The sequence below is a fragment of the Quercus robur genome, chromosome 5, assembly GCF_932294415.1.
Source record: "Quercus robur chromosome 5, dhQueRobu3.1, whole genome shotgun sequence".
NCBI lineage: Eukaryota > Viridiplantae > Streptophyta > Magnoliopsida > Fagales > Fagaceae > Quercus > Quercus robur.
Genome location: NC_065538.1, coordinates 67,116,806 through 67,142,111, shown reverse-complemented (window position 1 = coordinate 67,142,111; position 25,306 = coordinate 67,116,806). Strand labels below are relative to the sequence as shown.

At 35.1% G+C, this 25,306-nt stretch overlaps 2 protein-coding genes and 1 pseudogene across 2 annotated transcripts; 1 reads left to right on the top strand and 2 right to left on the bottom strand.

Moving 5' to 3' along the window:
* The first annotated feature begins 2,105 nt into the window (after nt 1-2,105).
* LOC126726766 (tetrahydroberberine oxidase-like) lies at nt 2,106-13,060 on the top strand (annotated as a pseudogene).
* Nucleotides 13,061-16,532: 3,472 nt separating this feature from the next.
* Nucleotides 16,533-17,275, bottom strand: LOC126726764 (uncharacterized). The gene is made up of 3 exons (XM_050432112.1): nt 17,169-17,275; nt 16,842-17,030; nt 16,533-16,741 (listed from the first exon to the last, which is right to left on the bottom strand). The coding sequence occupies exons 1-3, from the start codon at nt 17,178-17,180 to the stop codon at nt 16,571-16,573; spliced, it is 372 nt and encodes a 123-aa protein (XP_050288069.1). The 5' UTR covers nt 17,181-17,275; the 3' UTR covers nt 16,533-16,570.
* An 82-nt stretch (nt 17,276-17,357) lies between these two features.
* On the bottom strand, nt 17,358-19,100 carry LOC126726765 (uncharacterized). The gene is made up of 3 exons (XM_050432114.1): nt 19,017-19,100; nt 17,639-17,774; nt 17,358-17,534 (listed from the first exon to the last, which is right to left on the bottom strand). Exons 1-3 carry the CDS (start codon nt 19,025-19,027, stop codon nt 17,373-17,375), a joined length of 309 nt encoding a protein of 102 aa, XP_050288071.1. The 5' UTR covers nt 19,028-19,100; the 3' UTR covers nt 17,358-17,372.
* Between the last annotated feature and the right edge of the window lie 6,206 nt (nt 19,101-25,306).

The window sequence follows — 25,306 nt, the reverse complement described above, 5'->3', positions numbered from 1 at the left end:
CTGGGCCTCTTTTGGGCCAGCCGTTTATTCCTTCTCTCAGTGGCTTGATATGGCCACTGTTTTGCTTTTACTTATGGGCTCCTATGTCCCTTTGGGCATCCATGGCCCGTTTACTTTCTTTGGGCTTTCTCGGCCCATTTGCTAATTCCACACTCCCATGGGTTTTTTACTAACTTCATTGGGCTTCCCTAACCCAATAACCTTATTCTCATCCTTGGGGGTTTATGGGCTTGCCATAAACCCCTTACTTTCTTAGTTTACATTACACTGGGCTTGCGGTTGCCCTTTCTCGCTTTTCTACCTCATACACTGCCCATGGGATGTTATTTCTTTCTTTCCGGGCTTCTTTGAGCCCATTTGTCTCTTCAAGACCCACTTGTTTATTTCTTGGGCCTGTGATCCATTATTCCTGCTGCTTGGGCCTAATGGTTTTGCTGCCTACTTTGTCAATTCTTTGTTGCCCTTGTTATTGGGCTTTCTTTCTCACAAATGGCCCTCAACATGTACTAAGATTCCTTTACTAGTGACCACCTGTTTTGATAATAGTGGATTCTCGGAAGTGGTGACCTTAAAATCATCCGATGAGGTTTTTGCCGTGTTGGTTTTCCCCATTCGTAAACAAATCACCGTGTCAATTTATTTTCCGCTGCACTTAGTTTAATTGGTGATTTGTTTGTGTTACCACGCGTTTGCATATTAATTTGATTAATTAATAAACTTGGCTAATTAATCAATTAATTTATCATAAGGGATCATTATGTTTTTGGCCCATTAAGAGTAGTGTTGTGTTTGTGAGAAAATGAAAAAGAAAATAGTGGAGCGGACCACTTAGTTGATGGGCCAAGAGAGTGAAGGGGTGAGATGATATGTGTTGGGGAACAATTTGGGTAGGTGGGGATGTGGGAGCCAAAAATCTGACCAATTTTTTTTTTTTCTTTTTGGGAACTTGGAATGTTACAAAGTAAAAAGTATTTGATATCAAATGATATTATGTTAGTAGTATCAAAATTTAATAAATGTGAGACATGTTAATAAAAAATAACTAACTCACTAACAAATGAAAAACATGTGTTAGTGGGTAGTTATTTTTATACATATGTCTCTTATTTATTGAATTTTGATATAGATGACGTAATATCATTTGATATAAAATACTTTTTTTTTTTTTTTGGTTACAAAGAGAATTGTATTGTACTGAGGAGAAGTTAGGTTGAGAAAAAGTATCGTGAGGAGAATGGGTATTGAAAATAAGTATTCAAAAAAAAAAAATGATGTGGAAGACTTTCAAGAAGTCAAAAAAATAAAAAGTTAAAGTTTTCAGTTTTATAGTACACAAGTATGATAGGACTCTTATTAAACATGATTTTTTTATTATAAGAATTTAAACATTGAAGAATTTGGATTATAATATTAAGATTTTTAGTAACTTAGAAATTATAGATAAATAAATAATGAATTTGGATTGTAGTCGAACTAAATTTTTTTTAATCAATTTAGAAATTATATGAGAAGAATATAAGGAGAATACATATACATATATAAATATATATATATATATATATATATTAAATCTAACAAAAAATTTGCAATTTGATGAAATCACTTTAGGCAATTACGAATTCTAAACCTAACTTTAATTATATAGTATATGATATAATATGATATAGATTAGGATCTCCCTTTTAACTAAATTAAGGTTAAGATTTCATTAAAAAAAAAAAAAAAAAAAATTAAGGTTAAGATTGAATGGAAGGCAGATAGAGGCAAACTTTCGTAATAAATGGATTTTTATCTGACTTTCTTTTAGGAAGACTTTTTTTTTCCTGTTGATGCAAATAAATTTTCATAATAGTAAAATTGGTTAATTGATCAAATAGATCACAAAAACCATCTCGAATGTGATCCTAAAAATTTAATGAAGAAAAATAATGGATGGTCAAAGTTCTAGGGTCTGCTGCCAGGCAAGTTGGGTTTTCCAACTTGACGCTTCGATTTTATTTTATTGAGAGGATTACTTCAAATATTTAAGCTGGAATGCTCATCACGCTACTAAAACACTATAAATAAGGAAGCTCTAATCCAGTTTTAATCGCCCCACACAGAAAAAGAGGAAAAAAAATGAAGTTATCAGTTTCTTTATTTGTGTTTGCTCTTCTTTTCTCATTTTTATTGGCAACTTCAGCTCATGCTCATGAAAACTTTCTTCAGTGCCTGATCCTTCATTCCGGAAATGACAGTATTTCTAAAGTCATTTACACCTCATCCAACTCCTCGTATTCATTTGTCTTGGAATCCTCCATCAGAAACCCCAGATTCTCAACACCTTCCACCCCGAAACCCCTAGTCATTAATTGTTACACCATTGGGTGTTTCACAAATTCAAGAAATTCTTAGTTGTGCCCAAAAACATGGAATGCAAGTCAGAGTTAGAAGTGGTGGACATGATTACGGGGGTCTTTCTTATGTTTCTCCTGTATCATTTGTCATACTTGATATGATAAATCTTCGAAACATCTCTGTTGATGTAGAAAATAGATTTGCCTGGGTTCAATCTGGTGCAACCCTCGGTGAATTATACTACGAGATTGCTGAGCAAAGCAAAACTCTTGGCTTTCCAGCTGGAGTTTGCCCTACAATAGGTGTTGGTGGACACTTCAGTGGGGGAGGGTATGGCACAATTTTGAGAAAATATGGCCTTGCTGCTGATCATTTTATTGATGCACACTTGATTGACGTTAAGGGTAGATTCCTTGACAGAAAATAATGGGAGAAGATCTGTTTTGGGCCATTCGAGGAGGAGGAGGAGGGGCTAGCTTTGGAGTCATTGTTGCATGGAAAATCAAGTTGGTTCCTGTTCCATCAACCGTGACCGTGTTCACAGTCAATAAGAACTTGGAACAAAATGCAACTGTAGAGAGGGAAAATTCTTGACCTATCACAAGCTGACATGTCACATAACCAAGTCCACAAAATACAGCCAATTACAAAACATCACGTATTGCTGCTAGGTTTTGCTATCATTATTCAGAAACCAACAGAAATTCGCCAAGTGTCATGCAAAAAAAACAATCACGCATCAGTGTACGTATAAGCGATGACACAAGCAACCTCGCACATGTAAGCGATGACACAAGCAGTCCAGCACATGTAAGCGATGCCACAAGTAGATCAATCAGGCTATGACATGTGTCACCAATCAAGCTCTGCCACATGTCGCTCACCCACCCCCAAACTCCTATAAATAGAAGCCTTCCTAAGACATTTAGGAGGACCAGAATTCAGAAGTGAAAAAAGCTCTGCGAAGATCAAGCTTCAAAGCCTTCAAGAACTTCAAGAAATTCAACCCTAAAATCGGAGAACATTCAAAGCAGAATCATCCAGATCATCTGCCTAGATCCTAAAGTTTGCGGGAATCAAGCCAAAAGTGTTCGAAAACATCAACAAATCACAAATTAGTGAAGATCTACGGATCCAAGCCTCCAAAGCCCCGAAGAACTTCCACCACAAACCTTTGAAGACGATGAACACACGAAGAACACGAAGAACGCGAAGAACAAAGGATTCCTAAACGAGCTCATAGCCAGAGACTCATTGTAATTCTGTTTCAGTAATCTTCGATCCATCCCTCAACCAAATTGAAGGATATTTTGTGTTCAAGTCAAAACCACATTACCATAAATCCAATCAATAAGTCTTGCAAGGAGATCGAATCAGAGGATCACTCTTTTGTAATTTTAGAGAATTGTACCACACAATCATAAATACAAATTCGCATTTGTGAAATTATTTTACTTGTTTGATTTATTTCAAACTAGAAATTTAGTCGCTTACAAATTCTGGCACGCCCAGTGGGACATCTCTGCCTTTCATCTCATTCTCCTTCAATGAAAGAAATCTTCATCATCTTGCTGCCTACTTCAATGACTTCTAGCAAGAACATTCAAGCTTCAACAATAGCTACTTCAATAAGAGTTGGTATGGCTAACACCAACAACTGCATTGGTGCAATCAATTGTAGCCAACCTAAAGCTCATAATCAACTTCAATCTCAATCAACTAAGGAAGCCAAGGTCTAAACAATCATCTCCTTAGACCCTCTTACAAGAAACAAGGTCATCAACAAGGACACCTCCACCTTGGAACACCTCAAGTATGGGGGCAAATCCCTTTCTTCCTTCATAAGGAGTTGGTCGCACAATTTCTCTCCCATCGAAGGGAACCCAAAAGATGAGATTTCACGTGCTCACTTCAATTCACTTCCTTCTCCATTATCTTGGGAAGTTGTGTCAGTCATGATGACTAACACCTCTACCATGGAAGAAAAGATGGCTGAAATGGAATAAAGAGTTGTCCTTCTCACAAAAGCACTTGAGGATAAGGGCCTCCAAATTGCAACTTTAATGAACAAACTTGAAGTACAAGATCTTGGTGAATCAAGCCATGGTCATAAATTCACATCTGTAAAGGATGACGAAGGGAGAGAAATTGAAAACACTCCCCGACGAGAACAATCTACTTCGGTTGCTTCATTGTCAGTCCAACAAGTACAAGACTTGATAACAAATACCATCTGAGTACAATATGGAGGTTCTTCTGCAAGTTCTCTCACATATTCAAAACCCTACATAAATCACATCAACAACATGAGAATGCCAAATGGGTATCAACCCCCAAGTTCTTACAGTTTGATGGCAAAGGAAATCCTAAGCAACACATTGCTCACTTTGTAGAAACTTGTGAGAACGCAGGGACTCAAGGAAGCCTCCTTGTAAAGCAATTTGTCCATTCACTCAAGGGAAATGCCTTTGATTGGTATACGGACTTAGAACCTGAGTCAATTGACAGTTGGGAGCAACTCGAAAGAGAGTTTCTTGACCGATTCCATAGCACATGTCGCACGGTGAGCATGATGGAGCTTACTAATACCAAGCAATGGGAAAATGAGCTGGTGGTCGATTATATCAATCGATGGTGTTTTTTGAGTTTGGATTGTAAGGATAGACTTTCTGAAATATCTGCTGTAGAGATGTGCATCCAAGGCATGCATTGGGGACTTCTCTACTTCCTCCAAGGGATAAAGCCTCAAACATTTGAGGAGTTAGCAACTCATGCGCATGACATGGAATTGAGTATCTCTAGCCATGGATGTACAAACCCTCCTATACTTAAGGAAAGCAAAAAGGAAGTAAGGAAGAATGATAGGAATGCAAAAGCCAATCTCAAAGACCCAATGGTTGTTAACACTGCCGAAGTCAAGGTTCCAAGAAGAGGAGCAAATGCAAATGAAAAACGGCTTGAAGGATGGCAAAAGAACGAAGTTCGTCGCCTAACTTTTAAGGAACGTGAGCAAAAAGTATATCCGTTCCCCGATGAAGATGTACCAAACATCTTAGAATAACTATTGCAGTTGAAGCTGATTGAACTGCCAGAATGCAAGCGGCCAGAAGACATGGGGAAAGTTGATGACCCTAACTACTGCAAATATCATCGCATCATTGGCCACCCAATCCAAAAATGCTTTGTCTTCAAAGAACAAATCATGAAGCTTGCCAAAGAAAACAAGATTGATCTAGACTTCAATGAAGTTGTCTAGTCAAACCATATGACCATTGCTTGTGATGTACTTCCAACTCTCAAACAGGGGGCAAACACCAACCAAGCTTACAAATTGATTGACAATGATGGCATAAGGATCGGCCCCATCAATGGGAAGTTCCTTAAGCACTTCTATGCTTGAAAATCAAGGATTGCTCCTTGGTAAGAGCTTAAACTACCCACTGTAGCGCTGCAAGAGTACATGATGTCTTCCCATTACCCTTGAAAGCGTACCAATAAGGAGAAATTAATCCTACTCCATGTCACCAGTTGTGAGTGTGGCGTAGTGGTTGGACGCCCGTGTCTCCCTTGAGGCCAAGGTCTCGGGTTCGATTAGTGGTGATACCCACTATTACACACTGCGCCCCCCTTTTTGCAAAAACACATAAGAAAAAGAGAAAAAAATTATAACAAAAAAATAACCAAAAAACAAATCCTTTGAACTACGTGATGACTTGATCCCTCTCGAGGGTACGTAGGCAACTTAGTATCTTTTGCTGAGTTTAGTCACGCACTAAAAAAAAAATTATTAAAAAAAAAAAACAACAACAACAACAAAAATATCATCCACAGGACCCGAAGTGTTGGAGAAAGGAATAGAAAAGCTTATCAAAAAAAAAAAAAAAAAAAGATCATAAAAAAAAAAAAAATCATCAAAAAAAAAAATCTGTTGAACTACGTAATGACTTGATCCCTCTCTAGGGTATGTAGGCCGCTTAGTATTTTTCACTAAGTTCAGTCACATGAAAAGAAGAAGGATTGCCTGTCTCGCTTGAAGAGTTTCTCCATAGACCATCAAAATGCTTTCAAGAACCCTTGATTTGCAAGGCGTCACTTAAGATTAGTCAATTGCTCATTACATGATGTTCAAAGATCATTATGGTAGAAAATGACTGCTACAAAGAATTGCTGTTACTTAGCTTTCCTTGAACTAATGATAAACATAAGTTGGTTCTTGGTTGTAGAGTAAAATAAAATCTTCAACCTCTTTTGTAAGGAATGAAGTCTACATGGCATTGCTCATCTTCTGTGGACATCCTCCCACATCTTTGAAACATGCTTTGCATCACTTATCTCCTGGGGGCATCTTCTTGTACCTTACAAGTCTAAGCTACATCGTCTCTCTTCTAGGTTGTGCCACTTCACAACTCTGAAATTTGAACCACATCATCCCCCTTCTGAGTGGTACAGTTTCACATCATTTCGCCAAAAGTTGGACAATGTCACCTTCCTCCAGCATCTGAAGTTGGTGTTGCATCATCTCTCTTCCAAGGGCATGTCCATGCAATGTCAAAGTCTTGGCAGCATTCTTCTTGAAACTTCTAGGTTTTGTTGGCATCTCCTTGCATTTTCAAAGTCTTAATGAGAGCTCCTTGCAATGTCAAAGTCTTCGCGGTATTCTTCTTGAAACTTCAAAGTCTCATTGGCATCTCCGAAATCTTAATGTTTTGTTGGCATCTCCTTGCATCCTCAAAGTCTTGATGGGAGCCTCTTGAAACTTCAAGGGACTCCTTGCATCTTCAACATCTTGCTGGCATCTCTAAAATCTCGATGCTTGGCTATAGTCCTATGCACCCTCGACATCTAAGCTATGTTGCCTCTAAAAATTGGTGCTATTATAGCTTTATTATAAAGGTCAATATTGGTACAACTTCAATACGAGTGCAAGTGCTAATGTGGAGTGTTAACGTGACTTTATGACAAAGATGAACATTGGCACGACTTTGGTGTGAATGAAGTGTTGACATAGTTTCATGACAAAGATGAACGTTAGCCCGGCTTCAGCTCAAATGAAGTATTGGCATGACTTCAGTGCTAATGTGGAGTGTTGTCATGGCTTCATGGCAAAGATGAATGTTGGCATGGCTTCAGTGCAAATATTGGTGCAACTTCAATGCGAGTTCAGTGCTAATGTGGAGTGTTGTCATGACGTCAGGGCAAAGATGGATGTTGACACAGCTTCAGTGCAAATGATGGTGCGACTTCATAGTATATGCAAGTGCAAATATTACTTCATGGCAAAAATAAAGTGTTGACATTGCTTCATGACAAAGATGAACGTTGGCACAGTTTCGGTGCAAATATGGTTTCATGGCAAAAATGAACATTGGCACGGCTTCAATGCAAATGATGGTGCAACTTCAATGCGAGTGCAAGTGCTAATGTGGAGTGTTGTCATGGCTTCATGACAAAGATGAACGTTGGCATGACTTCAGTGCAAATGAAGTGTTGACGTGGCTTTATGGCAAAAATGAATGTCAGCATGGCTTCAATACAAGGACAAATGCTGGCACCGCTTTATGGTAAAGAATCTTGATATGGCTACGTTGCAAAGACTCTTGAAATGATTGCTTTGAAAAGACAAATGTTGGTGCAGCTTAATTGCCAAGGAAAGCATGCTGCATAACAAAAACAAGCAAAAAAAAAAAAAACTTGTTAGAAGAAAATCTCATGGCACGTCTTAAAAAAAAAAAAAAATCGATAAAGAGAGAGAGAGCTCCAATTTTAATCACTAGCCTATTAAAAAAAAAAGGGGTTAGTAAAAAAAAAAAAAGGGCATAGTTTCTTCACTCAAAGTATCATGCTACCTACTGGAGACTGCTTGCACAGCTTAATGCATACCCGAGTGGCTTTATATAGAAAATTTCTGTGATAATAGACAAAAAAAAGAGAGGAGAAATGCTGCAACCAAAATGTTTAAAGTCAGACTTTGCAACTCGAATGCACTCAAAATCAAAGAAAATTGCATCAAATGTTGAAATGCAAGATGACATACAGCATACGGTAGCTCACCAACTACCTTAAGACCCACAAGTCTAAATCCAGGCACCGTACTGTCAGAATGGCCACCGCCAAAATAGACCAGAAGACTTCAATCTAAACAACCCAGAAAGATCATCCTCAAAGGAGCTACTCAATGACCCGCGGCCTACTCCTTCATATTCGTATAAATCCAAACTTCATTTCAAGGAAATGGCATTACCACTCAATCTAGCGGCCCTCGATGAGCAAAACCCAGAAAAGTCATCAACAAAAGGGCCACCACGCGCCGCCATAAGCTCGCGATGACCAACGGCTTAGTCCCCAAAACTATGCAAATCTGTTCATAATTTCACAAAACTGAGCCTACAGAGATCTTCTACGGCCTTAGATCGACAAAGCCCAAAAGTTTCAGGCCCAAACATTAAGCCACGCGCCGCCATGCGCCTTCGGCAACGTCGGCGTTCACAGCCTCAGATTCACGCGCTTACACGTGCCCTCAACATCTGATGTCACTGATGACGTCATCCTCCACTAACCGGTTTGACCGACCCGCAAATCTGACCCGGTCCAAACCACCTGCCAAAAAAAGAAAAAAAAAAAGAAAAAGAAAACAGAGAAAGAAAATACTTTGACCAATTGGACCTTTGACCTTGACCAAAAAGTCAAAATTTTCAAAATAGACCTGTCCCACTCAATTTTTCGAGTACATTCTAATTTTGGGACTTGTTTCTTCATTCGAAACTCAGAAATTGTGCAAACGTCCAATTTCCAAAAAAGTTGACTTTTGTGCAAATGTTGACCAAATGTCAAAATTTTTAAGATGGACCTATCTTGCTCAATTTTTCGCGTACATTCCGATTTTGGAGTCCGTTCTGTCATTTGAGACTCAGAAATTGCACAAATGACTCGATTCCAAGTGTTCAAAACTTAGGCTCTCAAGATCAAAATTTGAGATTCATCCATTTAATTGGGATCCCTTCGGGGTTATTCTCCAGACTTCATCAAGACTTCCCTTTCAAAGTACAAATGAACTCTCACAAGTGCATCTTGAAATTACACTGGGTCATTAGTTCAACCTGTTATTCCCGTTCGGTGCCTACTAGTCTCCAACTTACCATTCCAGTTCGGTGCCTACCATTCCCACCTACTGTTCCCATCTACCGTTCTCACCAAAAATTCTCAACTACCTATCTACCATTCTTCATCTCTCTACTATAAATAGGAGGGCCGGGTTCATCAAAAACTCATCAAAAAAAAAAAAAAAATACATTGAATCATGAAATGAAGATTTGCTTCTTTCAAATTTTCAAGTCCTCTTTTTGACAACCATTTCTCACTATGGCCTCATCATTCTCAACACCTAGCAACCGATATTGCTTCATAATCGGTTTGAGATCAACCCTCTCATGGTTTGGTTGAAACCCTCTTTACAACATCATTGTAGTTTTGAGATTCAAACAAACTTTGTTTCTCCACTTAACGACTACATTTGTCCATAAAATTTCTCATAACATAGCCTGTATCATTGTTCCTTGTAGTCTCAGATCTACCTAATGAGGAAATCTAAGGCCAACTGAATCTCTTGTACCCTAGCTCAAGGAGCTTCCTAACTGCTTTGGGAACTCCATTGTCCTTCTCAAGTTGTTTGGTCTTACAGCAAAGGTAGAGGTTCGGAACAAAACAACAACTTGTTTGGTTTCCAAACCAGGTTCACAAGTTAGCTCTATCTTTCATTTTTTCTGTGCTTTTCCAACAAGTGGCAGTAGGTGAAGATGGTAAAAAGTGTTGGGGTATCCTACAAATTATCTTCCATCCAACACTTAAAACAACCTCCAAGGCACCAGCTCATCAGAATTCAGCTTTTGGTGTCGGTAAATGGTCACCAAAGCCTTATTCCATGTCCTCACCACTATGGGACCCAAAGATCATCGTTGCTAGTACCTCAAAACTCACTTTTTGAAATTACTCCAACTTAAAATTAGCTTGAAGAATTTCAGAAGGTACTCTTCTGAAATTACTTCAACTTAACATCCGTCGGCATGGTCCCATCATGCACACACATTCTACTACTTGCCGTCGGACCTCATTCAGCATGCAGTCAGTCCTATATCCAAAGGTGTACTTCCCATAAACATCTATACCAGAGGATCCCCAACATACGAGGCCAACGCCATGGTGTCATATGTTTCACTCATTTACTTCATCTTCATCACCGCCACCACCAGCATACCCAGAATCCATACTCTTCTGAAATTACCTCAACTTAACCTGAGTGAAACAATTACACACGCGCATTCAACCACTTTCCCATATGTCCTCGCCATAAGCCAAAGTATGTACTTCGGAAAATACTTCGCTTGGACTTCTTAAATTCACAAGGTTAGCCCCATGACTTTGCATGCTGTACCCAGCCACCATTCTCTCATCTTCCCCATCTTTTACACCTTGTGATTGCCGCCAACGATCCAAAATACTCTCCTAAAATTGCCTCAACTTAACCTTTGCTGAAATGATTCAATCTTGCAAGTACATCCAACTTCTTGCAAATAACTTTCCCCTTCACCAACCCATTTCAAATACTATAGAACACTCTTGAAATTACTTCAACTTAACCTCTGCTGAGAAGGCTCCATCATGCGAGTACATTCAAATACTCACAGACCTCCTTTTCGGCCTCATCAAAGCTTTTCATATGGGTGGGTCTACTTTTCGGAAATTATCTCATCCTTCTGAAAGCTCCACCACCTTCAACTACTTCACTTAAAGAGTCAAGTACCAAAAATCCATTTTTCGAAACCCATTCCCACACCACACTCTAAGATTGTGTGCGTGAACAAGCCTCGATGGGGCATTTGTAGAGAGGGAAAATTCTCGACCTATCACAAGCTGACACGTCATATTACCAAGTCCACAAAATATAGCCAATTATAAAGCACCACGTATTGCTGCTAGGTTTTGCTATCATTATTCAAAAACCAACAGAAATTTGCCAAGTGTCATGCAAAAAAACAATCATGAATCAGCGTACGTGCAAGCGATGACACAAGCAACCTCGTAGATGTAAGCGATGACACAAGCAGTCCAGCACGTGTAAGCGATGACACAAGCAAACCAATCAGGCTATGACATGTGTCACCAATCAAGCTCCGCCACGTGTCGCTCACCCACCCCCAAACTCCTATAAATAGAAGCCTTCCTAAGACATTTAGGAGGGCCAGAATTCAGAAGTGAAAAAAGCTCTGCGAAGATCAAGCCTCAAAGCCTTCAAGAACTTTAAGAACTTCAACCCCAAAATCGGAGAACATTCGAAGTAGAATCATCCAGATCATCTGCCTAGATCCTAAAGTTTGCAGGAATCAAGCCAAAAGTGTCTGAAAACATCAACAAATCACAAATCAATGAAGCTCTACGGATCCAAGCCTCCAAAGCCCCGAAGAACTTCCACCACAAACCTTCGAAGACGAAGAACACACGAAGAACACGAAGAACGCGAAGAACAAAGGATTCCTAAACAAGCTCATAGCCAGCGATTCATTGTAATTCTGTTTCAGTAATCTTCGATCCATCCCTCAACCAAATTGAAGGATATTTTGTGTTCAAGTCAAAACCACATTACCATAAATCCAATCAATAAGTCTTGCAAGGATATCGAATCAGAGGATCATTCTTTTGTAATTTCAGAGAATTGTACCACACAATCATAAATACAAATTCGCATTTGTGAAACTATTTTACTTGTTTGATTTATTTCAAACTAGAAATTTAGTCGTTGACAGCAACCAAAATTCTGCATCGGTGGCAGCATGTTGCAGACAAGTTTGATAAAGACCTATACATTCGTGTAATCTGAACAGGCAAAAATTCCAGCCAAGAAGGGAAGAAGACGGTACAAGCTGTGTTTAATTCCTTGTACCCTGGAGGGAAGGATAAGCTCCTTCCATTGATGCAAGAGAGCTTTCCTGAGCTGGGTTTGGTGAGTGAAGATTGTAAAGAAATGAGTTGGATTCAGTCTATCCTCTACTTTGCTGGATTCCCAAGTGGTCAATCCTTAGATGTTTTGCTAAATAGGACTCTGACGGTTATCTCTTATAAAGCAAAATCCGACTATGTGAAGAATCCCATTCTTGAATCTGGGTTGGAGGGGATTTGGCAAAGATTTTATGAAAAAGAGGCAGAGTCAGCTGTATTAATCCTGACTCCATATGGGGGAAAAATGAGTGAAATTTCGGAGTCTGCGATTCCTTTTCCACATAGAGCTGGCAATATCTACAAAATCCAATACTTGGTGTATTGGTCAAAAGAAGGGATTGCGGCAACTGAAAGTCATGTAAGTTGGATTCGAAGGCTTTACACTTATATGGCTCCCTATGTTTCCAAGTCTCCAAGAGAAGCATATATAAATTATAGAGACCTTGACATAGGTACAAATAATGAAGGCAACACAAGTTATAGACATGCAAGCATATGGGGTACTAAATATTTTAAGAACAACTTCAAATGGCTGGTGCATGTGAAGACTGTATTTGATCCCACTAATTTCTTTAGGAATGAACAAAGCATCCCGCCTCTATCATGGTAGTGGATGAAGAGAACTAATTTGGGATACTTATTTTGCAAAGATTGTACTCTTTTTTTATTTTATTTTTTTTGAGTGGCAAATATTGTACTCAAAATAAAGTTTATTTTCTCTCCTTTTGTTTTAGTCCCTCTATTAAACATAATTAAAGTCTTCCATGGGATATGTGAATCTCAAATTAAAAATTGGGATTGTAAATATCGATCTAGAAATTTAAATCTCTTACATCTTATGATAAATTTATTCTCTATAAATTGGTTTAAGTTTATAACCTAGCTAAATGGATCTACAAAACTATTTGTTGAAACCTAGCCGATTGATGCAGTTCTTGGGAAGTTCAATTGTTTGAATCAAAAGGTTAGCCCCAATTGTTGTTAGAGTTTGTGCCCTAAAATCCAATTTATTGGCATGTTATAAATAATTTAATTGTTTAATTATATGAAACTATTTATAAATGAACTAATGGGACATTATCATAGTCCTTGAGATGCATTGTATGTGATTTATGTGATTTAGTTATAAAAGATATAAATTACAAGTTCCTTGTAAACTCAAAATATAGTACGTAGTCGGTGATGAAATTGAGCATTTCATCTGCAAAGATTATAACGCATCAACTAAGATGGTTTGTCTTAATTATGGAAGTGGAGACTTCTAGTTGATGCGTTGATATGTCTTAAGTGTGTAAGACATATTTAATTGGACCGTTGTAAGATTAATTATTCAATTAACAACTGTCATATGAATAATTAATCTCACGATTTCTAATTTCATAAACTCTCAATCTTGAGAGGATAGTGAACCCGATCATGAAATGTAGGTTACTTTGGAATCCATAATCTCTAAAATCTTAGTATGTTAGGTAACTACACGTAGTGTTGAGGGAACACATATTTTCAATATGGAATCCATAATCTCTTTCTATAGAGACATGAAATATCCCCTTGAGATAAGTTTAATGAGAACTGGTTATTCAGGGCCGGCCACTTTAGTAAAGAGTTACTAAAGTTCATATTTTATGAAATTAGATTTCATAAATATGAATAACTAAAAGATTAAACTAGATACTCAAGGAATAAAATAGTTGTTTACAAAGTGATAGTTTATTATGACTTTGTTCACTATGGATATTTCACAAAGGGGTCAAACGTCATATTAGAGTCTTAGGAAATAATTTATTAATAAGGCTTAGAGTGCAATTATATTTCTATAGTGGTACTTGTTATATAATTAATAGTAACTTTACACTTGTTAAGAGTTGACAGATAAGTTTGAGGCCCATTGGAGCTAGTGCCTTATTAGTTCCTTTGGTCTCATCCCAAACCACACACTTAAGCCCAATTGGGTTGATCCAAAAGGTTAACCCAATTAGATAATCAGTTATTTATTTAATAAAAGTTATTAAATAAAGTAACTGCCAAGGCAATTAAAATGTACATATGATTAAAATTAAGAGAAAACAGTTTTTCTCTACAGGATCTTAGAAATACATTTTTCCAAAAGAAAATCAATGTACACAAGAATTGATTAAGAGACCACTCAACTTGGGCACCATGTGGAATTGGGATGAAGACTAAAGGTATTTTCAAGTCTTTTTATATATATATATATATATATATATAATTTTACTGCATTAAGGTACGCTTTCTTTTCATTATTCTATAATTCAAGATTACATGTTATTTATCATGAATAAAGTAGATTCTTATGTTGCTTCTACTGTGAGTTTTGTATGAGATGTAAAACTAGTTTTTCCAACAATTGGTATCAAAGCCAGGTTCATAATATCATACTTGAATTTGTATAACATGTGATTGAGTTTTAGAATTAAAGAAAACCGTTTTTTATATTTCAATATTATGCAGTAATTTTTATGCATATTTTGGGTTTAGAATTATCGTTAAATAAACCCATGTGCTGAAATTGATATATGTGATATATTAATTGAAGTGTCAGATACTGACTGGGCATATATATATTTATATATGGGGACAATCTTGATCCGTGATTCTCATGGTCAAAGATGCACCGCTTGGACTCTTTTAAAACTGGAATACAAATCAAGTCTGAGCATTACGATTTGCCTATTATATTCATGCTTTTAATGGTGCCGTGTCTTGATAGTAATTGTATTATGGATATAGTTTTTTTTTTTTTTTTTTTTTTTTGAGAACTATATTATGGATATAGTTGACAATTAGGCACAGTTGTTGAATTTCATTCAATAACTTTTGCTGATGCCATTAACGTATATTAGTATATGCATATGGTGCGATCAATTCTTATTCATTGAATTGTCGTGGATCTCTAGGCATATATAAATGTATATTGTGGACCCACATCTATCTTGGTTATTATATTGTATCAAGTGGCGTTTGACTTTTGGCGGGACATACATGTATGAGTGTACGTTTTTTTCATTCTTCAATGGTAAACGTGTACTATTGTTAGTCTTGCATGATATGATTTATATATTTATAGTCAAACAGTTTATGTTAATGCTAGGATTAAAGTATTCCTTTAATGAAATTTATTCCTAATGAGATTAGAATTTTGTTTTCAAGAGTTTCTAGCATTTTAGGGTTCATGATATTAATCTTGAAAACCTTAATGTTTGATTTATAAGTCTTTATTTATAAAATCAAAAGGTGTTTTTGGATCATGTAAAACTAATTTGATTAGTGTTGATCAAGTGTTAAAACATAGATAAAGTGCAAAGCCATGTGTAATGAGATTACACATTATTATATACTAGTGTTTAACCCGTGCAACGCGCGGGATTATTTAAAATCTTATAAGTAGGAAAGAATACCGCTAATTGCTTTTAATATATATTATACATTGTAAAGACTCTTAGTCATTACTATTCTATTTTTGATGGTATTTACGAATGATCCTGATAAATTACATTGTAATAAACAGACATGTTTTTCACTGTATGTCTCTATTAAAAAAATAAGAGATCAAAATAATAACCTGTGTATAGCTAAAAGAATGGTTTCATTAGAAGTAATAAAGTTGTAAGAATTAGATATCATTATGTTTCTTTTAAAAAAAAAAGGAGGTGAGGAAAAGAAATGGAAATAAAAATTTAGATTGTTAGATTTATATATCTGAATCATGGCATACTATTTCAGAAAATAATGTGTTTGAACTTACCATATTTCTTAGGTAAAAGTCCATAGTGTTCTATTAACCAACCGATCATGCATTCAACTATTAAAAAAAAAAACCTCAATAGATGATTAGAAGAAAAAATATTCACAATAGACATTATAAGGGAATTTTGATGTATTGAAGTAGATATATACCTAATCCAAACAGCCACAATAACTAAAAAAATAGAGATGCAGTAGTTGAACACACATAACTTCTTACTTTACAACAATAGAACAGTAGGGGAAAATCTATTTATTTTATTAAAGCAATTCTGTCGACTACATTCTTCATTGACTTTATACACTTTGAAATCAGCCATTTTGGGTTTTACTATAATTACATTTTATAGTAATGTTGTACTAATCTGTCAGCTTTATTCAGTACATTCAGTTTAGTCTTCTAAAGAAAAAAAAAAAAATTAACAATACTATGAAATACATAAAGACTCTTAGAGTAAGGTAGTTTATACATTAGAGTTCAATTTTTTTTCTTCTTTGTAGCAATTTGCTTAGTACTCTTTTGACGTTTTTGAAGCATTTGGAGCGGCATTCTTTCAGGTCTTTGAGCAGATGTTTCTCCTATTTCTATTTTTTGACTGGCTATGTACCTTTCCTTCCTTGATTTTTTTACAATTTCCTCCATTGTGTCCTGAAATTATTTGCGTTAGTTAGATATGTAAAGTAGATTATGTGTAGAGTAATGTTTGAATCATATAGTAAGCAAGTTGAAGTAAGTATGTTTCAATCACCTGATGTTCTGCAACTTTACTTGCGTCTTTTTGCTTATGTGAAATTTCCTTCTCCAAAATTTTTGAGACCGTGTAATTTTCTTTTCCATACTTCAAATTATATTCATCAAGATGCAGTTGGAACAAATATTCGTTGCCAATTATTTTTTGAATCTCTTTTGGTAAAGTATTCTCATCTAATTTCAACATCTGTATAAACAAAAAAACAAACAATAAGCAAAATATATATATATATATATATATATACATGTAACATTGGTAAGAAAGTATAAAATTTCAGTTTTCAGAAAATAAATATATAGGGCTGACATTTATATATGAAATTACCTCTTCTTGCATCTCTGCAAGTTCTTTTGCTGTTTTAGAAATAATTTTCTCAGCTCCTTTGTCAAACAATATGAATGTGGTTGAGCCGGTGTCATCTTTTACTTGGACTTGTATTCTATAGCTATTTTAGATACAAAGTTGTTAATAGAATATTATATATAATTTGTGTGTGTTTTAGAATTTACAATTCAATTTTTTTTTTAATTACCTTGGGACTGCAAATTTTGTCTCATTTTTACAACGTTCACACCATAGAACTCCTTTGACTTGTTTCACTTTCGTCTTGCATATAAGGCATGCAACATAATACCATCCATATTTGTTGTTGATATTAATGATTTTGGCATTGCATGTTACCATCAAGTTCTATAACACAAAGATTAGTCAGTTTATAAAATTATATCTTATTATAAAACACATAAACAGTTACTAATTACGATAAATTCATGATGTAAGAATATAGTTGATACCTTTGTCTCTGAGTTCCATTCCAAGTTCTTTATTTCAGCAACTGTTTTTTTATTATGTAAGGCCAGTTCTGCATCTTGAATTTTAGGTAGTCCCTTTGGTAGTATATCTTTTACGTTTATGTCTTTTGTGCTGTATCTAATCTGTAAGGTTGAATTTATTCAACCATCTAATTGGCTTTATTCCGTGCCAAATTTGCTTGTAATTCAGCATTTAGTAACCCTGTATTTAGGTGGGATTGTTGTAAGGGTAGTGAGTGAGATAGTGTGAAGATTGCTCAAGAGTGTGCAAGAAAACAGAGTGTCGCGGCTGGGACTCGCGACTGGACTCGCGGCTTCAACCCGCCAGAAGATGCACACGTGCCAAGCATGCTGGAAGATGAACAGTCATGCTAGCTAGAGCACTACAGGACAAAACAGGACAACTGGCCATACGGTTAACTCGCGACTGGAACTCGCGACTTAGTCAAGCCGCGAGGTCAAGCCGCGAGCCACCCCTGTTTTGGAAAAACCTGACGTTTCGCATTCCACTCCTCTTCAGTATAAATACCCTTTTAACCCACGATTGAAAGAGAGCTTCCGGAGAGAATTTTGAGAGAGAAACCCTAAAGAAAAACCAGATTGTTTTACCCACAATCTCTACCTTAGAGTCTCATCAAATTCCCTCACTCTCTTCCTCTCCATTGTCAAATCCTTGAGAGGCCTTTATACCAAACCTGGTTCTCACCATTATCATCTCTGTGAGACAGTCGTTTGGAGTTCTGGGAAGCAGTTAGGAAGGAGCCAATCTTCATTGGTTGATGCTACGGTGTAGTAGCGGAATCCGGAAAGCTAGAAAAGAAAAAGGTTCGGCGCAACCTCGTTGGAGCAAGAAGCTTGGAGGGCTTAGGTGCATTGGGTAGATTAGGCTTGGAGGGTCTATTGCTGTCCTTGTATCCCAACTGTATTTTCTAGTGGATTGATTACCGCTTGGAGGGCGGCGGAGAGGTTTTTCGCCGAGGTCTTCGGTTTCCTCTTCGATAACATATCTGGTGTTATCGCTGTGTTTGCATCTTCCTTCCTCTCTATCTCTGCCTTTACATTATCTGCTGTGGTTTATTTTGTTGTGGCTTAGATAGTTGTTTAATCAATTCCTTATTATAGCATATGTTAAGTTTCCGCACACTAGTTGTTTAACATATTGCTGTGTTGATTAAATTGATTTTTGGGGGTCTATACGTTCAAAAGTGTTTTTGTACACGTTTTTGAACTTTCATAATCAAAATTTATGTATAACTCATAAAAACAATAACAGAACAGTTTCTATTTGTATATATCTATCATTTAAGGAATATTGCTAAGTAGGTACACTATTGTAAAGAAAAAGTGTAATAGTACTTACTTGTTTCTCATTTCTGCAACTTCTGGAATGTTTAAATTTACATACAGCTTTGTTGCAAAAGTGGATGATAGTTGATATTGACCTATAAAAAAGTTATAAAATTTATAAGTATTATAGATACGTAAATATTACATATTTGATAAATGAGTTAATCAATTGTTACCTCTGAAAGTTTTCACTATAGTTGAAGTCACTATTACTATGAATGGCCCTTTATTTGTTTTATAGAAATCATCATCTATTTGTTGTGCAGTATTTCCCCATAAAGTTGTTTGAACAAATTTGTTCCTGAAGTTGTTTATATGTAAGTTTGAGTTATTTTAAAATTATAACATATAAGTTTAAAAGAATGTATATATATCTTACTCTTCTAACAACAGTTGAATGTTTCTTATTTTTGTTGGACGCCCTCTTGTTTTGATCTCCTCAATGGCTCCAATGTAGTCCAATATGCCAATCACATCTGTTAAGATCACATTTTAAAATAAAATTAAAGTCAGTATTAAGATATGAATTGCATGATTTTTTAGCTCTGTAAAAGTAGGTGCTTGGCTTGTAAAATAATATAAATTACCAGTTAAGTAAGTTGTGTTATAACAACGGGAAGCTATTGTTCCATAATCAGCAAATTCAAATTGGAACTGAGGTATTGAATGGTCAAATCCTTTGAATTTTGTGACTGAAGTTGTTGAATTAAAATGTATTTTGAGATCGTTATGTACTGGACGATAGTTCCCTTTATATTCTTCTACTAAGAATTTTGTAATTGTATATATGCTCCCTTCAATTAGTTGTGGACGAAAACTTTGAGCAAGACTCTTTCTGATGCTTGCATGTATCAATGTTCCCTACGAACATTTCAAATGAATTATCCTTTAATCTATAACAGCAGTACATAACAACCAATTTACATTGTCTGGTTGCAAGTTTTAATGAAGAAAGATTAGTAAGAATTATTCTAAAAGGGGTTCAATTATGAATTTACCTATTTGTCAACCAATATCATATCGAGGCTGATCAGATCATTGTTGTTTGCTATATTAATTGCATCCCACATTCGTAAAACTCTAACTTTCACTTTTGAGTTTTTTTTTTGTCTGTCAATATCTGCTTCAAATTTGTGTACTCCATATTCTTTTGAATTTGTATTATCTGCATAATTTAAACATCAGTTAAATTTATATATAATTATGGAGTAAAATCTGTCATTTGCAACATAAGCGACAATATAACTATTAGACTATTTAAATATTTCAGTTTGAAAAACGTAATAAAAATCTTTAAAAGAAAAACAATATTTAATTATTTTAACAATTGAAGAAAAAGATTTCAAGAGATTGAAAAAAAATAATGGGAAAATAGCGAAAATGGTATCTAAATGTAATATTTATTGAGAAATGCAGTAAAATTGAAAGGAAAAGACAATGAGAAAAGAAAAGCGAAATCTTAACAAAAAACTCTTAAATGGAAAATAATAATAATAAAAAAAAAGGAGAAAGTTAGAACTCATGTTTTTTGATTGAGATAAAAGAAGAACCCTAGAAAATTAAACTCAATAGTGGGAAAATGATCTGTGAACAGTTATAAACAATTGGGAATGGTAATTGAATAGAAAGAAAACATGCTCACTTTCTTCATAGTCTGTTGTTACAAAGAAGTCTTCTGAATAGTTTGCTGTTGTAGTGAAGGAATGGCGGTTGAAATAATTGAGGGAGGGATTCTGTTTTTGTGTTTGTGTATTTGTATTTGGCCGAATAAGTATATTGGTTCAAGATTTTCATTTTGTCGCACCACTTCAATGAGTGATTCTTCTACTTTGGGCTTCATCAATTTATCTGAAGGGGCCCAAATATAGTTATTATCTGAGGCTTACTTTACTTCAGTAAGAGTAAGTGTATCACGCAATCAATAACATTTTTTTCTCATGAGTGAGGCTGGACTTGGGATTGGCCTTAATTGTATATGATTGTCTCTCATAACTTTATAGGGCTCATGGTTATTAGATGAAATGGGTTGGGCTTTTTTAGGTTAAGGTATGGATCTATCCACATGAGAAATTGGAATTGTTATATGTCCACAATAAGAATTTATTTGGAACTTTAATTATGAGATTTATGTGTATTTGGCAATTATCTGATTTGGGAATATACAATGGCCTCATTCAATGTAATTTTTGTGATTTGTAATTATTAAATGTCGTCCAAACTCAGGACCTTTGAGTTTTAGATACAAAAGTATATATATGTGAAAAGAAAGACTAAAGCAGTCAGGTTTGTTCTTTGTTTTCATTCTGAAAATTCAATTGAATTTGTTGTTGGCAACCAGATCAACTTCAATAATTTGTTGTTTAACATGACAAATAACCTGTAAAATACTTAATTTTTAAGCGTGGTCGTACAGGTTCATATATTTTATTGGTGCAGTAGAATTTTTAGCAAACTAAAAGAAGTATATGTAATCAATCAAATGTTTGATACCGTTTTGCAGTTTCAGTTTTATGGTCATGCTACATTGGATGCTGCACATACAATCTTTGAAAGTATTCTAAAGTATGAAACTTAAAGGAAAAGAGGTGTGTTCCAATCAAACATGATCTACTAAATGAATTATAAACAATTTCTGTCAATTTAATAGTAATTACATTCATTGTTTTATAAATGAAAATTCACCTTCCAGCAACCATAAACTTACAACAACAAAAATACATTACACTTTCAGATTTCAAAGTCTTACAATTTTAATCGCTATTCAAAAACAGTATATCAGGTAGGATGGAAAACAGTTTGAAATAGTGATACTGCTTTTTTTTTTTTTAGCGCTCCGTCTCCCCTTGAATAGTAAGCAATAAGTCATCGGTTCATTTTCAATAATAAGTAAAATCGTTGAAACTGCTGTTTTTGCTAGGATGACAGCAAGTACACACTGGCAATTAATGAGTCCCCTATTAAAAGAAATGAACCTTAAGATCAATAGGATGCCAAAAAAAAAATAAAGAAAGGAAAGTGTAATAAGCAGGAAATCAAATGGTATAAAATTATTTTTCTCAATATATCCAAAAAAATATAAAAAACAATACAAATTCTGTTAAGTTCAAACAGTAATATAATAATTGATAAGAAGTAAATTACAGTTCAAACTCTAGCCATGGTTTAATAGTTTAGGTAGTTGTAGACATGAAGTTCGGATTTTTTTTTTTTCTTTTCAAGTGAGGGAGGATTCAAATCTAATGTTCATAATAACTGAACGTTTGAGTCTCCGCAAAAACTTCTAACATTTATAATCCTGTATCTTAAAATAATTCTTAATGGCCTTTGAATTGCTTACTTCTAAAGCAGTACGCAGTATATAAGTACGTTATCATTTGGTAAATATAGAATTCAGTTTAAATATTACCTTATCCTGTAATGCAAAAGCTTTCCGGTGAACAGTATCATTCTTCAATGTGCATGGTACTTCTTATACTACTGCCACCCCCAAGTTTCTCATGACTAATAGCTTTTGTCTTGAGGATCTGTTCAGTAGAGGTAGATACAAAGTCAGAAGATGACCCTATGGTCTGTGTAACAGAATCTGAGATCTGTTATTAAATCTAAAATGTTTTAGATAATTCTTTCTAGCATTGTATTACAGCAGATATTAGTTTTTTTTGTCAATGGATACCTTATCAGATTTAGACCGTGATGACCAAAATTTGCAGCTTTTTGCCAATACAGAATTGTAATATTTCCAGCATTAACTCTCGTCTACAATAAGATGTGATTAATTTCCCCTTGATGCATAACCATATAAGTATGAAGAAAGAATACATATAATGTTCCCTGGAAACAATTAAAAATACTTATGTCAAAGAAAATGTTAGAAATGTATAAGTTAATTAAGCAAAAAGTTCTGTAAGTTGAAGATGCAGATATGAATAAAAAAAAATTTAGATTTCTGTATCCATTTTTTTTTAATATTATTTTTTGGTTCTTACCTATTAGTCAACCAAGATAATAGCAATATTGATCAGATCATGGTTGTTTGTTACGTTAACCGCATCTCACATTCACTGATTTCTGCTTCAAAGTTTTGTACTTCGTTGCAATATGAATCTGTAATATTAGAACATTTTAAACATCAGTAAAGTTTAAATATAACAGTGGACAAAAACCTACTGTTTACAATATAATTGACAATTTAGTTTACATTATCAATAACTTGAAATAATATTAATAAACAGTATGTGTTACCTTTAGGCAAATTATCAAATATTTCTTTGTAGACAATATTTTTTGTATGAAAATGATCACTATTATCATTTTCTACAATGAGTATTCTAAGGCCATCTTTACTTGTAACTCTGGATACGACAACATATAATTGTCCATGACTGAAAACTGGTCTATCTAAATAAAGTCCAACACGTTGCAGAGATTGACCTTGGCTCTTATTAATTGTCATAGCAAAGCAAACAGATACTGGAAACTGCCTTCTTTTCAGTACAAAGGGCCATTTGGAATTAGAAGGGGATAAGACTATTCTTGGTATACACACCTTTTCTCCAATATGAGTTCCTGATATTATTTGAGCTTCCAAAACCCATTTTGATAATTGAGTGACTAAAAGTCTAGTACCATTACAAAGTCCATTACTTTGGTTTAAATTTCGAAGTAACATTATTGGTAGCCCTACTTTCAATCTGAGTTTATGGTTTGGAATACCAGGAAACTTCAATGAATTGAGAAACTCTATTGGATACATTACATCTTGGTCTAGAATGTTGCTTGAAGCTTTACATAATGAATCTGCACTAAGATATGTCTCTTCATCAACATTAATAAGATCAATCATGTAATCATTTATGTCTTCTACTACTTCATTCGTTGGAGCTAAAATGGCTCTCTCTTCTAAATACTTAGAATCGTTGAATTTTGTATCGAAATCAGGATAGGTAGCTTTTACAATATCGTTGAAAGGATGAGCACCAGGATGAATTAGTAAATCATGCGGTATTTCAATCAATGCTTCACCTTCATTATTACTTAGTTCACCATCACCAATTTTCAACATCCATTCAGCAAATTCCCTTGCTGCAATATCACCTGGGTTTTGTGTCAACCTCATATTTATTGTCAAAATGAAAACTTTGCAACTGTTCCATAATGATGACTTATTAATTGATGCTTCAACTATTTGTTCTCTTCGTGCTTTTGATACCACTGGTAATATTTGTCTGAAATCACCACCAAGAACAATAGTTTTTCCTCCAAAAGGTCTCCCCATTATTTGGGTTAGAAAAACGTAATATATCTCTTAATGACCGATCAACAGCTTCAAAACAATTTCGGTGTGCCATAGGAGCTTCATCCCAAGTTATAAGACTTGCTTTTGTCATAAGTTCTGCAATTTGTGAACCTTGTTTAATACCGCAAGTTGAACTGTCTGTTACATTTATTGGTATTTGAAATCTTGAATGAGCTGTTCTCCCTCCAGGCAACAATAATGCAGCAATTCCAGATGTTGCAATTACAATAACTATCTTCCCTTCTGAGCGCAATCGGCATATAATGGTTTTCCAAAGATAAGTCTTTCCAGTTCCTCCATGTCCATAAACAAAAAAGAAGCCACCTTTATTCTCTGAAACAGAATAAATTACTTCATCATATACCTTTATTTGATCAGTATTAAGATCAGAAAAAAGTTTAATATGTTCTGCTGCCAAAGAGTTTCTATCATAATCCAATTCTTCTTGTAATACTCTATTGTTACTTTGTCTGAGAAGTAATGTATTTGGATATGGTATTGACTCAAATTCGTGCAAAGATCTGCCACTCTTTACCAAAATTTGTTCAATTTCACATAGTGCGTAGTTCTGTAATTGAGAGTCATCATGATGTAGGTTGTCATATCGTAAAACTGTTCTTTGACGATGCAGAATGTTCTCAGATAACAATTGGCAATTTGAAATCCATAATTTATATGGATCTGCAACCTCACAAAAAATCAACATTGTGAAAAAAAGTTCTCGTAGTTGTTTTCCTGAAGCCCAATATGATGCATGATTCAAAGCTTTGTGCCACTCTTTATCATCATCAAGCAAACCAAGTGCATAACATGTTGATCTGAAAGTTGGATATACAATATTATTTATAGTTCGTGAAAGTTCAAAAACGTGTACAAAAACACTTTTGAACGTTTAGACCCCCAAAAACCAATTTAATCAACACACGCAATATGTTAAACAATAGTGTGCGGAAACTTAACATATGCTATAACATGGTATTGATTAAACAACTATCTAAGCCATAACA

What these genes read in the sequence shown, in the direction of transcription:
- LOC126726764 (XM_050432112.1), bottom strand. An exon ending in GTAAAGTTGCAGAACATCAG is followed by an intron (nt 16,742 to 16,841) that starts GTGATTGAAACA and finishes AAATAATTTCAG; the next exon opens with GACACAATGGAGGAAATTGT.
- LOC126726765 (XM_050432114.1), bottom strand. An exon ending in AATGGAACTCAGAGACAAAG is followed by an intron (nt 17,535 to 17,638) that starts GTATCAACTATA and finishes TTTGTGTTATAG; the next exon opens with AACTTGATGGTAACATGCAA.